At 43.1% G+C, this 17483-nt stretch overlaps 1 protein-coding gene across 5 annotated transcripts in view; it reads left to right on the plus strand.

Annotated features, from left to right (window-relative positions):
* The first annotated feature begins 1089 nt into the window (after positions 1-1089).
* LOC118401055 (cullin-9-like) overlaps positions 1090-17483 on the plus strand; it is a 33150-nt gene continuing 16756 nt past the window's right edge. For 2 of the 5 annotated variants that reach the window (XM_035798257.2, XM_035798265.2), the window contains exons 1-18: positions 1091-1369; positions 2419-3081; positions 9950-10104; positions 10240-10833; positions 10983-11124; positions 11309-11499; positions 13100-13499; positions 13715-13907; positions 13999-14200; positions 14395-14588; positions 14716-14912; positions 15143-15380; positions 15580-15685; positions 15806-16033; positions 16246-16336; positions 16614-16785; positions 17110-17215; positions 17328-17423. In XM_035798257.2, the coding sequence (XP_035654150.1) occupies positions 2424-3081; positions 9950-10104; positions 10240-10833; positions 10983-11124; positions 11309-11499; positions 13100-13499; positions 13715-13907; positions 13999-14200; positions 14395-14588; positions 14716-14912; positions 15143-15380; positions 15580-15685; positions 15806-16033; positions 16246-16336; positions 16614-16785; positions 17110-17215; positions 17328-17423 (3963 nt within the window). In that variant the 5' untranslated portion in view covers positions 1091-1369; positions 2419-2423. Of the gene's footprint in view, positions 1370-1507; positions 1528-2418; positions 3082-9949; positions 10105-10239; positions 10834-10982; positions 11125-11308; positions 11500-13099; positions 13500-13714; positions 13908-13998; positions 14201-14394; positions 14589-14715; positions 14913-15142; positions 15381-15579; positions 15686-15805; positions 16034-16245; positions 16337-16613; positions 16786-17109; positions 17216-17327; positions 17424-17483 lie in introns of those variants that run through there. The other 3 variants (XM_035798271.2, XM_035798248.2, XM_052477415.1) reach the window with 3 other exon arrangements.

Consider the following 17483-nt stretch of genomic DNA (forward strand, 5'->3'; position numbering starts at 1 on the left):
TCATAAATCGGAGTATGCGAATCTGAATAGATTACGATGAAAACAACGGTAGGACATCTTGGACGCAGTCTCAAATTCTTTGTTGGAAATGGAAATGGCCGTTTCTGACATGACGTGAACAATGTAATATTCTATGAAAGAAAATGTTCCTCTTTACTTCCGTAGCAATCCACCTAATGTGGGGGAGGCTATACGGACACGCCTCGTGCCCAAATTCGCAGTTGAAAGTTGATTTGAGACAAATGGATTTGGTTTAGTTGGTTCAGTCAGTTGTTCTGACGAGCACTTCCCAGCTCGCTATTTATGCTGGCTAGCTGACAACAGCAGCATTGCCCTAGTTAAAAATGGTAAAAGAAAGTGATTATTTCAATTGTAGTTATATTTAGAGTAGGATAACAGCCTACTTGATATAGCATGAGCAGCAATTAATGAATCATGTAAACCTAAAACATGAGACATTGGATGAAAATAAAATGTTTTTTCGGTTGCAGTCATTTAGACCGCTGCGCAACTCGGGAGGATGGCTATTTCCTCCACCAGTTCTTGCATAATTTATTTTACTGACACAAAAAGATCCCACCATGTTGAAAAAACAAATGATCTGTTGGAATTTATACAACTGTACCACAAATAGGATACATGTCATGATTAAAATAAATAAGCTATGACTTTACTAGCATACTGGCATAAAAACTGGATGGAATGGAAACGCGATTAGTGAGTGTAAAAAGAACCGCAGAAGAGTTTTGAAATCTTCCACATCCCATTTGAATCAACTTTCGTTTTGTTAGAGAAAAACATGCTACTTATTGTTTTCTATAAAATGTTTTGCACAATTAATTTACTTAGTTTTGATCACTTTACACTTATTGAGCGACAGACCCCTGTAAATGTATTTTGCCTAATGAAGCGCGAGTGATGGAGAAGAACCATATTGTTTCAAGAAAGTGCATTTCCAACCACGTTCACTCTCCTCGATTAACTTCGACCTTTTTTAAAAGAGGCGAGAGATGACGCAGGAGGTTAACAAATCGAATTGATAAAAGGCCGGTGACCGGAACCCTGCACCCTTGTTCGCAAAGCGAAAGACTTGGATTCCGAGTTTCCCCACTTGGGAGGTATCAGAATCAACCAATAGCAAGTTATACGGTCTATACAAAGAATTTACGTTCATTTGACTCGTAGTTACGGAGTTGTCGACATGACGTGAACGTGGTGAAATTCCTACCTGTCACGTGCGCGCCCCGTATCAAACGCTGGCTAAAAACTAGTTCCAGGCTGGGAAACGACATATTACAACAGAGAAGAACATTCCATCGACATAGGAGCGGGAAAACGGTGAAAAGGGGGAAACCCTGTAACACTGGAGGTAAGAGGTATCCCCTGTTATTATAGTGTTATTAGGCCGCACTATTCCAGCTATCCGTAGCTAGCTACTGAGCGATGCTGGCAAGCTAGCTAGTTGAGGCAGGCTTGCCTTGTCAAAACGGGCCCCTGCTGATAAGGAGGCAGTCTGTCGGTAAACTGGTGTGTTGGAGTTAATCAGCGACATTGGCAGCCACACCTGTTCCCCGTAAATATGAGGATAACGTTAGTGTTTAAAAAGTAGAGCTGACTAACCTCCCAGCTTATGCAATCAGATGTTTCAAGTTCAAATTTAGCTAACGTTACCAAGCTAACGTTAGTTAGCTTTTTCTAGCTAACTGCAGCAGCAGCCAGCGTTTACCATGTATGCAATGCGCTAACGACCGTGGTTGGCATTTGCAACTGCTAGCGAACTAGCTAGCTAACTCTTACTCAATCTCTTATGCAAATTATTCAAACGATGTTCGTAACTAGCTAACGTTATTTAGGTAACTTAGTTGAACTAACAAAATACTTTACTGTCTACATGTTAGTCGATATTATTGTTCAACACGACTAGCTGAGTTGGCTAGTATAACCTGTTAGCTGGCTTTTTAGTGTGGCGTCATTTCGCTAATTATCTTTGCCTTGAAAAAGGGATGTTCAAATAACTCAGTGAAAATTAGTTTCCAGAAATGTATAGTTGTCCTTTCACCAATGGCTTTATCATGTCTATCCTTCCCAAGAAGGGTACATCTTATATGCAACTAAGCCTTCATTGGCTGAGTACAGTATTTGCCCATCCAGTATCTCACTCTGATTTGCATAGTCTTAATTGCTGATTCAAAATTACTTTACCGTTGCAAAACTAATCTACAGCTGTTTAAAAAAAAAATATATATATATATATGTGTGTGTGTGTGTGTGTGTGTGTGTATATCTATCTATCTATCTATCTATCTATCTATCTATCTATCTATCTATCTATCTATCTATCTATATATATATATATATATATATATATCTATCTCAAAGTATATTGATATTAAGCATTCCTTTATATTTCACTTACAGCAATCATGGTAGGCGAACGACGCAATGGGAACCTACTTGTCCAGCTGGGCACGAAGCTGCAGGCCTATCCAGAGGAGTTGATCCGGCAGCGGCGGACTCACGATGGCCAGACAGAGTACTTGATCCGCTGGTGCCTGCTGGCCATAGACGACGGTAGTGGCTCAGGTGGAGGGAGCAATGAGGCAGGAGGAGGTGGGGGAAGCAGTTCAGGGGTGGGTGGCTCCAGCGGCTCAACCTCAGGCGAGAGCAAGACGGAGAACATACTGATGTGGATGTCAACGGAGGATGTCTACGCCAACTGCCCCACTCTACTGGGCAAGCGTAAGGCAGACACCCAGCGGCCCCTCCAGGAGGAGGAGAGGCCCAGTGGAGAGTTCCCTGCTGATGTCACCTTTGACGAGGTGGAGCTCTCAGACATGAAGGACGATGTCAAGAACTTGGTCACGAGGGCCCGCAAGCAGATGGCCAAGAAGAGCGACTTTGCCATCAGCATCACACACACCATCCACGTGCTTAGTGCCTACGCCAGCATCGGCTCACTGGTGGGCGTCTTCAAGGAGACCGGTGCCCTGGACCTGCTCATGGAGCTGCTCTGCAACAAAGAGCGACAAACCCGCCGAAGTGCTGGGAAGATGCTCCGGGCTCTGGCTTCTCATGACGCAGGTATGGGGTTTTGATAGTTTCACTCTTAGACTGTCCCAGTGTCAGCTATGTCGGAAATGAGAGTAGAGTGACATGCTGTTAGCATGCTGACTGCAGGAATGTCCACCAGAGCTGTTGCCAAAGAATTTAATGTAAATTTTTCTACCATAAGCTGCCTCAACATAATTTTAGAGTATTTGGCAGTATGTCCAACATGCCTCACAACCACAGACCATGTGTATGGCGTTGTGTGCTTGAGGGGTTTGCTGATGTCAATGTTATGAGCAGTGCTCCATGCTGGGGGTATGGGCATGCATAAGCTATGGACAACAAACTATTGCATTTTATTTGTAGCAATTTGAATGCACAGATACTGTGAGATCCTGAGGCCCATTGTCATCCCATTCATCTGCCACGATCACCTCATGTTTCAGCATGATAATGCACAGCCCCTTGTTGCAAGGATCTGTACACAATTTCTGGAAGCTGAAAATGTCCCAGTTCTTCCATGGCCAGACATGTCACCCATTGAGCATGTTTGGGATGCTCTAGATTAGAGGTCGGCCGATTAATCGAAATGACAGATTAATCGAAATGGCCGATTTAATTAGGGCCGATTTCAAGTTTTCGTAACAATGGGAAATCTGTATTTTTGGGCGCCGATTTAAAAAAATAATAATAATAATAATAATACTTTTTTAATTAATTTTTTTATAAATATTTTTTAATTGATTTATTTAAATTGAATTCAAATGGACTTAATTTTTTTTATACACCCTTGTTTAATCTTTATTTAACTAGGCAAGTCAGTTAAGAACACATTCTTATTTTCAATGATGGCCTAGGAACGGTGGGTTAACTGCCTCGTTCAGGGGCAGAAAGACGCATTTTCACCTTGTCAGTTCGGTGGCTCCAATCTTGCAACCTTACAGTTAACTAGTCCAACGCAATAACGACCTGCCTCTCTCTTGTTGCACTCCACAAGGAGACTGGCTTACTGCATTTGCGTAACAGGCAAGGTAAGTTGCTAGCTAGCATTAAACTTATCTTATAAAAAACAATCAATCATAATCACTAGTTAACTACACATGGTTTATGATATTACTAGATATTATCTAGCGTGTCCTGTGTTGCATATAATCTGATTTGAGCCATACAAGTATCTAAGTATCTGACTGAGCGGTGGTAGGCAGAAGCAGGCGCATAAGCATTCATTCAAACAGCACTTTTGTGCGTTTTGCCAGCAGCTCTTCGTTGTGCATCAAGCATTGCGCTGTTTATGACTTGAAGCCTATCAACTCCCGAGATGAGGCTGGTGTAACCGAAGTGAAATGGCTAGCTAGTTAACGCGCGCTAATAGCGTTTCAAACGTCACTCGCTCTGAGCCTTCTAGTAGTTGTTCCCCTTGCTCTGCATGGGTAACGCTTCTTCGATGGTGGCTGTTGTGTTGCTGGTTCAAGCTGAGGGAGGAGCGAGGAGAGGGACGGAAGCTATACTGTTACACTGGCAATACTAAAGTGCCTATAAGAACATCCAATAGTCAAAGGTTAATGAAATACAAATAGTCCTATAATAACTACAACCTAAAACTTCTTAACTGGGAATATTGAAGACTCATGTTAAAAGGAATCACGAGTTCATATGTTCTCGTGTTCTGAGCAAGGAACTGAAACGTTAGCTTTCTTACTTACATAGCACACATTGCACTTTTACTTTCTTCTCCAACACTTTGGTTTTGCATTATTTAAACCAAATTGAACATGTTTCATTATCTACTTGAGGCTAAGTTGATTTTATTGATGTATTATATTAAGTTAAAATAAGTGTTCATTCAGTATTGTTGTCATTATTACAAAAAGTCATAATCGGTCGACCTCTAATCAATATAGCCTAACCAGAAGAGAACCTGTTCCTGACCCCCCAGCCTGCTGCTGCTGGCCTTCTGCCATTTAGACAAGTTGCCAGTAATAGGCTACACCAGCGGTCAACAACCTCTTCCATTTGGAGTGCCAATTTATTTGACCATTTCTACTGACATGATTATGATTTTCATATGCACAATTTTATGGAACAGTTCAATTTGTAATAGTCTTCATATCTCAATCAATGTCATGTGGTCAATCAATGTTACTATTCGAAAAGTGAATGTGCTAATGTGCTAATATGTAAGAATAGCATACATACAGCCGACAAATAAAAATATTGCATTCGGCAGGTAGAAAATATCCTGGTTTTAAAAAGTAAATATCCTATAAATCACATTGGCTATGCATGGCCTGTCTGCAAGGAACTTAACATTGTATTAACTTGGTCCAACCCAAAGCATGTGTTTGCAACATTGTATAAAATATTTTGGGCCCTCAGTTTCCCACAGCTGTAGGCTACTTGCGCAAGGGATAATAAGTCAATTGTGCTTTACCGGAATAAAAGTAAGTTACCAGAGATGCAACTCATTTGGATATACGGGCTGAGGTCAATACGTAAATCTTATTACTGTCCTTACGAAACTACCAACTTTACCCACACATTAACTTTGTGTTTTCATAGGAGGCGCATGTAGCTTGTTTTTGTCGGCCAATCATCAGTGGCATTAGCCTCTGACTCTGTTGTGGCAAGTTAGGATATCAATGGAAGATTGATTTAAACTGATGCTGTTAAATGAGAAGGATATGTTTCAATGACCAAGAGCCAGCAGGTAGGCTGCTACTTCAACTTTGAATGAAGTTACTGTGTAGGACGGGGGAAAGGGCAGCCTATGTAGCTTTGATTAGCTAGCTTAACTAGCTTCTCTTCTTGGTTTGATGCAGTAAAAACGAGTGCTATGTAATCAGTGGATGATAAATAACCTAGCAGCTAGAAGTTAGTAACTAGTACAAGTGGGCTTCTTTGCTTCACTCTCTTCCTCCTTGTGCTACTCAGCCACACAGTCACAAACACAGCACGGCTCCTCCCCTGCATGCTGCCAGCTCAGTTTTCCTCTCCCTTAGTTTGTGCATTTTTAAAAGCTTCAGTTAATAACCTAGCAAAAACAATGTATTTTCTGCTGCTTCCCTCATTCGATTCGGATCAGCCTGGTCTGGACTTGACAGGGTCTATACAGGGCTGGGTCTGGTTGTCTGTTTGGACCTGGTCTCCATATTTAAAACATACATTTATTCAGGTAGGGTCCAGGGAGGAAAGCTTGTTGGACTTGAGAAGACATTTAATCTGAGAAATGTATTGGATTCTCTTGAACGGGAAAGATTAATATCCTTAATAATAGGTCATTAGGTCTGTGTTATATTAAAAGGTTCAAATATATTCTTCTGTGAACATCATTGACCTAAGTAATGGTATTTCTGAATGACATAGCTTTATTTTCTGAAGAGGGGCTTGAATTCTGGGTTTAACAATGCAGTTTTTCCACTGGTTAATCTTACCTTTGCCTGATGGCTTTAGTTTGCGTAGCATTTTCTATTTGACCAACAATGCTTCCGGTTTGATTTTAAGGGTGTGAGTCTTTGGGTAATGGTTAGCCTAACTATGGGCTCTCGTACTTGCCCTTTAGTCATGACATGAATATTCTGTAACTTGGAATTGTGTGCAACTAGTCCGGATGTGAACCCGGACCTGTTAAGCTGTTTGTTATTCATTTGAATATACTCTGAATTGTTGACATTGGCTAAGTCTGTTGCAGTTGACAGCCATGACACTTGATCACTGACAATTCACTGATGCAATGACAATCTGTACAATGCAAAACACAAAGATTAGTGGTACTGGTAAAGCCTTGTACCAGGTCCCACCAAGCATTTCTTTACCATGTTTTTTGCCTTCCAACTGACCCTTTTTGGCAATTTGATGTAGCCTTATTACAGAGAATTCCCCAGTTGTAGAGCTGTTGATGTTTTTCTCATATGCATCATCATTGAATGGTAAAAAAGATGGGCTTACTCATCTTCCCTTTATAAAGAGGCCACGTCGGCCACCTTGGCTGATTTAGACTGTTTGTTTTAAGGTTTCTTAGCAACTATGTTTGCTGGAGGAAATGGATAACATTTTCATGTTTGATAAGATAAAGATTTTTTTTAACATGCTTTATGAAACCAGTCAACATTCATTGAATTGGGTTGTTGATTGTTATGGTAGGTTCATTTTTCTTTTATTAAGCCACTCAATTGTCCTTTTTAATTAATAAAGACACTGTCTGCTCTACTGTCTTGAATGGAATAACACAGCTATAGTGTTGTATTGCGCCTCTGTTTCTGTACTTTTTGAATTCCCACTCCTTGGGCTATGACGGTCCAACCTTGTGGACTGTTAAATGTGACTCCCCTATCAGGAATGGCTGAGACCTTTTGACATGGCGCTAAGTAGAGGTCGACCGATAATGATTTTTCAACGCCGATAGGACCGATGTTGATTTTAATAAAATATTTATTTTTTGTAATAATGACAATTACAACTACTGAATGAATACTTATTTTTAATTTTTTTTGTGTGTGAATTTTACCCCTTTTTCTCCCCAATTTAGTGGTATCCAAATAGCTTTTTAGTAGCTACTATCTTGTCTCATCGCTACAACTCGCGTACGGGCTCGGGAGAGACTAAGGTCGAAAGCGATGCGTCCTCCGAAACACAACCCAACCAAGCCGCACTGCCTCTTAACACAGCGCGCATCCAACCCGGAAGCCAGCCGCACCAATGTGTCGGCGGAAACACCGTGCACCTGGCGACCTTGGTTAGCGCGCACTGCGCCCGGCCCGCCACAGGAGTCGCTGGTGTGCGATGAGACAAGGACATCCCTACCGGCCAAGCCCTCTCTAACCCGGACGATGCTAGGCCAATTGTGCGTTGCCCCACCGACCTCCAGGTTGCGGCCAGTTACGACAGAGCCTGGGCGCGAACCCAGAGTCTGCGCCACCAGTCTGCTCAACCACTGCGCCACCCGGGAGGCCCATGAACACTTATTTTAATATAATACATAAAAAAAACTAATTTAGTCTCAAATAATGAAACATGTTTAAATAATGCAAAAACTCAGTGTTGGAGAAGGTAAGAGTGCAATATGTGCCATGTAAAAAGCTAACGTTTCAGTTCCTTGCTCAGAACACGAGAAAGTATGAAAGCTGGTGGTTCCTTTTAAACATGATTCTTCAATATTCCCGGTCAAGAAGTTTTAGGTTGTAGAGGACTATTTCTCTCCATACCATTTGTATTTCATATACCTTTGACTATTGGATGTTCTTATAGGCACTTCAGTATTGCCAGCCGAATCTCTGGAGATGATAGGTTTGACGTCATAAACAGCGTTGTGCTTCAAGCATTGCGAAGAGCTGCTGGCAAACAAAGGAAAGTGCTGTTTGAATGAATGCATACGAGCCTGCTGCTGCCTACCACAGCTCAGTCAGACTGCTCTATCAAATATCAAATCATAGACTTAATTATAATAAAATAACACACAGAAATATGTGCCTTTAGGTCATTAATATGGTCAAACCCAGAAACTATAATTTCCATAAAACATTCATTATATCAGTGAAATACGGAACCGTTCCCTATTTTATTGAACGGGTGGCAACCCTAAGTCTAAATATTGTTGTTACATTGCAGAACCTTCAATGTTATGTAAAATTCTGGCAAATTAATTACGGTCTTTGTAAGGAAGAAATGGTCTTCACACAGTTCGCAATGAGCCAGGAGGCCCAACCTGCTGCATATACCCTGACTCTGCTTGTACTGAACGCAAGAGAATTGACTTTCCCTAGTTAATATTGTCTGCTAACATGAATTTCTTAACTAAATATGCAGGTTTAAAAATATATACTTGTGTATTGATTTTAAGAAAGTCGTTTATGGTTGGGTACACTGGTGCAATGATTGTGCTTTTTTTGGGAATGCGCTTTTGTTAACCTCTTACAGTTACCCTCCTACTTTTTTCAATTTCTGCCTGAAGACATACCCAAATCTAACTGCCTGTAGCTCAGGCTCAAAACCAAGGATATGCATATTCTTGGTACCATTTGAAAGAAAACACTCTGAATTTGTGTGAATTGAATGTAGGAGAATATAACGCAATATATCTGGTTTAGATAATACAATGAAAAAAAACATGTTTTTCTTTATTTTTTATTTTTATTAAATTTTATAAATGTTTATATCTTTAAAATGAAAAAGACAAAACAAACATTCAGGATGATGGGGATAATTTCAGTGAAAAACATAAGATGGCAACAGTACTTGTGCAAAGTTTCAGAATGATAACTTCCAAAATGAGTGTGCTACGTGACATTTATCATGAAGTCACCCAGGTGGCCCACACAAGTAGCCCAAATGTACCCAAGGGCCAAATTGGTGAAGTTATACATTTTGAATGGAATAACTATATACAAAATACCAAAATGGTATTATAACACCCCCCCCTAACACATTTGCAAAATAACACTTTCAATATTTGGAAGACCCTCAGTCCTCTACACAATATTGTGCTGCTGATGCCAGGTGCCATAGCAGTCTCTTTCTGCTTTCAAAGCAGAGGGTCACCAAGCATGTGGTGCAGGTGATGGGGGACTTCATTTTGCAAAGAACACAGCGACGCCTCCATGCTGTGCCCTTTTGGCCCTGAGGCACATCCAAACCTGCAGAAATAAATTTGGGCAGATGAACGCCACTTGTGGCAGGAGCTGGATGAACCAGCTCCAGGACACCTTGGCACTGGGGGCTCCCATTCGGAGTCCGTGTCACTGTGAAAGAAAATGTTCAGTGTGTGTGCATATGCAACTCTCCTAGTGCAGTGGTAACAACCTCATTAGATACTAGGTGTCATGACAGACCAACAAGCAGTAACAATTCAGAGGGTAAGCTCAAAATAGTGTCCACATAAAATAATGGTGATCCTGTCTTCCTGCAGGGAGCCGTGCCTATGTGCTCCTGTCCCTCAGCCAGCAGGACGGTATTGAGCAGCACATGGACTTTGACAATCGCTACACCCTCCTGGAGCTGTTTGCAGAGACCACCTCCTCTGAGGAACATGGCATCTCTTTTGAGGGGATCCACCTCCCTCAGGTAGCAACCAAATCATATTCCATGTCTCTGTACTGTATTCTTACTTAACAATGGGTTCCAACATGTACCTCTAGATCAAACCAGTGAATTACTGGTCGCTGAGATGTAATGTGGCGTTTCCTCTGTGTGCTCCAGATCCCAGGGAAGCTGCTGTTCTCCCTGGTGAAGCGCTACCTGTGTGTGACGTCCCTGATGGACAAGCTCAACACGGCAGGGGTGGAGTCGAGCTCTGAGCGGCAAGACGCAGCAGGCTCCTCAGGGACAGGTCACCAGCCGGAGAACCTGCGTGTCCAACGAGAGTTTGAGTTCACCATGGCCATGGCTAACCTCATCTCTGAGCTGGTGCGCGTCATGGGCTGGGACCGCAACCGGCAGCCGCCACAGTCAGCCGGCCTGGTCCAGGGCAGCGCCTGCGGGGAGGACCAGGAGGACGAGCCGCCCCGCCGTGTGGTGCGTTCTATCTTCCAGCCTCGCTTCTCTGCCTCTGCTTCTGCCTCTCCTGCCACTGCTGCCGCCTCTAACATGGCAGCCACCACACCACCCAAGAAGAAGACCAGCAACGGCTTCAAGACGCGCACAGACTTCGCCAGCCGCTCGGCTTATGTGGAATATGTGCAGGAAAACCTGAAGAGCGGCATGCTGGTTCGTATGTTGGAGGATTATGAGGAGGTCAGCGCTGGTGATGAGGGGGATTTCCGCTACAGTAATGATGGCTCGCCACCAGTGCAGGTAAAAATCACACCTTGTATCAGCCTAGACTGTGTCACACAGCACAGGTTCCTGCGATTTGAGTTAGGGTTGAGTGATGACAGATTTGGGAAAGACATTAACGCTGTTTGATTAGATTTGCTGTAAAGTGATTGTTTTTCTGTGCACAGGTGTACTGGACCTCCCTGTCTCGAACCTACTGGGTGCACTGGCACATGGTTGAGATCCTGGGTACTGGCACTAGTGGACAGGGTGAGAAAGACGCCCAGGAGAAGGCCTCCTCTCTGTCTGAGACCATCAAGCTCACGACTGGTAAGAGAATCCCCTGCAACCACACTCACTCACGTAAGTGACTTTTAACAGTAACATGGCTCCGAAGCGCCAAAGAACACAAACTTTGAACCCTAATGCACACGCAGGTTATTCTGTAAATTCAACAAATTGCCATATTGTTTTTATTAGAAGCTGTTGTCTGATATGGTTGTCTTTTATGCAGTGAGTCAGACATTATTCTCCAAGCCTCCTGGTGGGCTGTACTCGTTGCCTTACCTGGCTGAGGGGCTGCAGTCTGACGGCGCCACCCTGAGCAGGGCCGAGTGGTGGGAAGTGCTCTTTTTCATCAAGAAGCTGGAACCAAAGCAACAGCAGGAGATCAACAACATCCTGCGTCAGAGCCTCGATGAACAGGCAAGTGCCCATCACTGGAGCTGTGGCGGTCATGAAATGTTGTCAGCCAGTTATTGTCATACAAGCCTTTTGGATATCTACATTTTTAAAATAAGTATAATAAATCAATTGAATATACACTATCACAATAAATGAATTATTTATTTTAGGTCTAAAGAAACATGATGTGAAGAAAATGCATTTCAGAAGAACACAATATGATTTCCCCTACTGTATGTTATCTGACGGTGCATCGTGCTGTTGTTAATTTACCAGACAAGATGTGCTTAAGTCCCGTGCCATTATTTTATAATAAGAGGAACATATTTGAACTTAACTGAATAAAATAGAATGGATATTTTTCCCTTTCCGGAGTGAGAGTGCGCCCATATGAAGTCGCTATGTTGAGCGTTTGAAACATGTACTATATGCTAGATTTAGAGTTATTTAGCAACTTTAGTGGTGAGTGATGCAAACCTTAGACTGCCTTAGAAATCACAAGATATGAGCTGCATGATGTGACCTATTGATGATTTTGAGAAAGTCACAAAAAAGCTTGCACTCTGTTCCTTGCCTCAGGCTGCACACATTGTTCTCTCAAGTGATCATATTTTCACCCATCAGACTGTTCTCAGCTTAATCTGGTCTTTACTTGAATGGCCCATTTATTAAATGGGTAAGACAAAAAATGTGTGTCATCCGTATGCCCTGGAGTAGCGAATGGAAGCCACTTCCCCGCCAGTATGTTTTTCACTCATGTTGGGTGGGCTACTCTGGTAATTTGGCTGTCAACAGGTGATATTCTGCCCAAACTTTATGCCATGGCTCTCCAACCCTATTCAAATCAAATTTTATTGGTCACATACACATATTTAGCAGATGTTATTGTGGGTGTTTGTTCCTGCAGTAACTCAGTGCTTAATTTGTAGCAAACCAGGGGAAATCTGTTCTGGAACATTGATAGTTACATGTTTTGTTGTGAAAACAATCTCATTAAACTGACAGCCCCTCTCTGCACGCTGGGGGAGGAGATGGAAACTCACGGTGGTGAGAGATTCTGTTGCTAAAGGTAATGTCAGGCTATTATGGAAATATACAAATATATTTGTTATAAAATACAAATTCACTAAGTGTAGGCTAAGTCTGAATATGTTAAATTTAGGCTAGACCAAAGATGTATTTCTGCCAGGTGTAAAATGTGGTTGGCTATGTTGGCATTTGAAATCATTTTTTTTTGGGGGGTTGGGCTCATAAAGGCTTATGCGTAAGCTCCAATATGCATATGGGTATTTTGAATTAATCCTCACCTTAGAAAGTGCTGTCCATTTCGTTGTTTGGCTCTGAAACAACATTCACAACTACCATGTTTTCCACTCAGTTTCAACCTATTGTTGAACTCCTTTCTTCAAATTGAGCAATCGCAGTGAGGTGAGTTGTAAAAGCACATACTGTGTTTTGATGTGATTTTCTATTGGATTGATGTTTGAGGGAAAATAGAGCCACCCCATCAGTCTTTAATTCCCACTCTAATCCTCTCACTCTTCCTGCTCTTTTCATGATGCTCAGCCCCCATGGATGTTGAGAGGAGATTTCATGTTTTTGCCTCTCTCTGCTCTGTCAGATGTCAGACGTAGATGAGGCCACTCTTATCCAGCTATCGGTGCCAGGCGAGGTGGCCCGGAAGATGCTCCACTACCTGAAGCAGACCCTGCAGAACTCATGTCTGTGGGACCTGCTCTGCTCCCATGCCTTCTCTAAACACTACCTGCGGCGTGGTGGGGGAGGCCTGGAAGATGACGAGCTGCTGCCCGATGGCTCCCTCGGATCCTCTGGCCTGGGTGGAGGACGGGGCAACTCCTCTTCTGATGCCACCGCCGCTGCCTCTTCCTCCTCTGCCATGGGCTCATTGTCCAAGAAGCCCAAGAAGGAGAGTCCTACAGACTATTGCTCTGACACAGAGTCTGAATTGCCCATGGAAGATGAGTCTAACTACCCAGAAGACCTGAAGGAAAAGATGAAAGGTGTGGCAGTCTGAGCTTTGTTTGTTTTTGTTGTTGGCAAACTACTTCTAGCTGTAGCCAACCCCTTTTTCCAGAGAAAGACAAGTGAAACCATAAACATGCCCAAGAATACAGGGTTGTTTTTATTACCTCACACTGTTGCACTCTAGCCTGATTTTTAAATAATGACAGCCATTCTTGCTCTAACATGCTTTGCCTTGTGTTTTCCCTACCAGTGTTTAACAACCCCAAGGTGCAGGGCAAGAAGACAGCCCTGGAGAAGCTGGGGGAGGTGGTTGACATCATGAAGAAGAGTGGCTCAGATCCAGTCCAGCAGCTGGCTGGGATCAAGTTCATCATCCAGGTCTTAGAGGATGAGGGGCCTCAGGAGAGAAGCACCCTCAGGACGGACGCTGTCCAGACCATACGGTAAGGCTGCTGTCTGCACACTTCTATTCTCTTCGGGTCATGTTTGAACTCATTTGTGTCCTCCAACTTAATCTTTGAACCCACCCCCCAGGGATAAAGTCCTGAAGCTTTTGGTCGAGATACTGAGTGGGCAGCCCAAGGAGAACGTGGTCAGCACCCTGCGTCTCACCCGCGCCCTCATGGTCAAGTACGAGTGGAGGGTCTCCTTTGCCACTGAAGGTGGCGTCAAAGCTATCCTCTCCTGTATGCAGGAATACCCCACTGTCCCACAGGTCCAGCAAGTCGCTCTGGCTGTGAGTTCTCAATCACTTTTTCTTTTTTTTAACTCACGTTTTATTGTCTAGCTAGTTTTATAATGAAAGAGCACATGTTTCCTTATAGTTTTAGGGGATGACAAGTCATGACAACACTGCAGCTGTGAAGTTATCTATCATATTTCTGTCCACACTAAGTGTGTGTGTGTGTGTTGGTTTCTTCCCCTCCCTAGACTCTGATGGTTATCACAGGTGCCAGTAAGCATGACCTGGGCAGTATGAGCAGCTGTTATCTTCCTCTCTCTGAGTCTGGCACACCCATGATGCTCGGGGTCTTTGCCAGTATTGGCTCTGCCACCGCCGAGGGCTCCAAGGGACTGCTGGCTGCAATCCCCGCTGGCATTGAACTGATGCTCAACACACCTAGGTATGTCTTTTACACCCTGACTGACTCTCAAAGGGAATGGTAACATGCCCAACTCCACTGTTTCCTATGATGACACTGCTATGTCACAGTGGCGGCTAAGGGATATCTGCTCTCTCTCTCCTTCCAGGTGTATGTTATCGGTGAGGAACGGTCTGTTAGTGATCATCATGCTGATCTCCAGTAGTAAGAGCCTGGCGGAACAGCTGGTGGCCTGTGATGTCAGCGCTGTGCTCAAGAAGTGCCTCGCAGCCTCGCGGCCAGTGAACATGCTGGCCATCATTGCCCTCAACCACATTTCCATGGTCCACAAGCTGGAGAAAAAAGGTTTGATTTCACTGATCGTCTGAACACACTCCTTCCGGTTATGTGTAGGGGTTCCTAGCTAGCTAGTTGCACATTTGCGTTTTCTGCCATGCCTCTTGCATTCCTATAATAGATCCACCTTCCAACAATAAATGATAAAGAACAGTTTATTGTCCTCTTCTTGTGGGCCTATGTCCTAATGGGGACTAGGAAGATTAAGTAAATAAATTATGTTCTGGATATTTTTCCAGAGTCAAAGGATGAGTTGGACTTCAAGGACACAGAGCTGAAGATGCTGGTGGTGAGCCTGAAGGAGATGACAGCAACCAAGGAGGTGATCCTGACGCTGGAGCAGCTGCTGTGCGACGACGCTTCCCAGCTAGAGGAGGAGCGCAACCAGGTGACCCGCAGCCGAGAGACCTACCAGGACCTGGTGCGCCTCATGGACCAGCACCGAGCTGACCGGGCTGCGCAGCTCTCCATCCTCAGGTGAGACTGAGGGGCTTGTTGTGCTGCCTACCGACAGGGTTTAGTTGTTGGAATGTCATGTCAGTGCCTAGATCATGTCATCAGTGTACTGTGTAATGAACCTCCAAAGGGCGTATGTATGCACTGCATGCATTTTATTTTCAATGGTGCCCTGAGGATAACTAATTGAACACGAACATTTGTATATTCTCTCCTGTAGAATATTGAACAAGTTCTTGGACAATTACCTGGAGGATCTGCTTCCATGGCATGAGAGCATAGAACCATGCTTGTCTTCTATGACCGCATTCATCAATGACCGTGAGGTAGGAAAGATCCTCCATAATTATAAACCCAAAGGCGCGTAGTTATAACCCTCTACGTTTCTATTTTAGATATGTATTCAATTAATGGTTATGTAATTGACACAAGGTTGTTTCGTCTAGGTGGTCCAACTGCTCATCCGCTTCCTGTATCGCCTGGCCTCTGTGAACAAAGACTATGCTGTGGTGATGTGTCGTTTGGGCACGAAGGACGCCCTGGTCAAGGCGCTAGACAAGCACAGCATCAACCTGCTGTTGGTCACAGAGCTGCGGGACTTGATCACAGACTGTGAGAAGTACGCCAGTCTCTACAAGAAAATGACCACCAGCGTTCTGGCTGGTTGCATACAGGTTTAATACAAATTCTATTATCTTACCAATTCAGTCAGTTACAGGACTAGGTTTTTATATTGTAAAATTCTACATTTTTATATAATTTTTTACTTGTGGGTCTTTGAAATGTTCCTTCAATAGTGGGTGCCACATTTGGCTTGCAAGTGTCATGCTGCTCTGTTGCTAATAGCTAATTTGTAATCTCTGCTGTCCTTTCTAACCAAATACAGATGGTTTTGGGCCAAATAGAGGAGCATCGGCGAAGCCACCAACCAATTAACATCCCCTTCTTTGACATCTTTCTGCGCAATCTGTGCCAAGGTGTGTTTAAAAAAATAAAAAATAAATATATATATATATATATCTTACTTTTAGCTAACTCAAATTACAAGTGAATAATAGCCTTGTATAGAAATGGTGCCAAAATAAATAATGTCGTTACTTTTTTTTTTTTTTTTTTTTTTTCATAAAATCAAGAAATGAGTACTGGTAGACTTATTTACTTTAACCAAACATCCTTTGAAGTTTTTATTTAGCCTCTGAATGTTAAAGTACAACTTGTCTTAAACTGTCATTCTTTGTCTGTGACCATTAACAGGATCTAGTGTGGAACTCAAGGAGGACAAGTGCTGGGAGAAAGTGGAGGTTTCCTCGAATCACCATCGAGCCAACAAGCTCACTGACAAGAACCCTAAAACATACTGGGAGTCCAATGGCTGCACAGGTTCCCATTTTATCAACATCTACATGCACAAGGGGGTGGTGATTAGGTACGTCCACACATCACTTTGGCCATACAGAGGGTTTAGAATGTTGGCGTTTTTAATCTTGACGTATGCAAATTGCACTTTAAAAAAAAAAGACAATTGAAAATGAAGCACACCTGTGTTGCCCACTTTTACCATGCCTGTATACTGAAACTTTTGTTATTGCCTTGTTCATGTGTCTGGATTTTTATGCAAGACTGCATGCTCTCAAACAACTGTGGTTACCTCAATGGCATTGATATTTGTACTTTAAACTTTAAAAAAAATCTTTTTTTACTCTTAACTACTTACTGTAAGTAAATGTTCTCCTTTTCTTGATTAACTCAGGCAATTGGCAGTGCTTGTGGCCAGTGAAGACTCCAGCTATATGCCTGCCCGCATGGTAGTACTTGGAGGAGACGACCCCACAAACATCAACACAGAGCTGAACACAGTAAGTAGCTGTATAAGCAGACCGGAGTAGGAAACTTTTGGAAATAGGTTACATTTACCATCTTGTCTTTAAGGTTTAAGCCCCTCAATCACCCAACTCTTTGTTTTTACAGGTCAATGTGCCTCCTTCAGCCAATCGCATTGTGTTGCTGGAGAACATGACCCGCTTCTGGTCCATTGTGCAGATCAGGATCAAGCGGTGTCAGCAGGTGGGCTGTGGAATCATGAAAATTTGAATTTCAGTTTACTTCCTGAATTGACATGGTACT

Source organism: Oncorhynchus keta, chromosome 2 (assembly GCF_023373465.1).
Source record: "Oncorhynchus keta strain PuntledgeMale-10-30-2019 chromosome 2, Oket_V2, whole genome shotgun sequence".
NCBI classification, from domain to species: domain Eukaryota; kingdom Metazoa; phylum Chordata; class Actinopteri; order Salmoniformes; family Salmonidae; genus Oncorhynchus; species Oncorhynchus keta.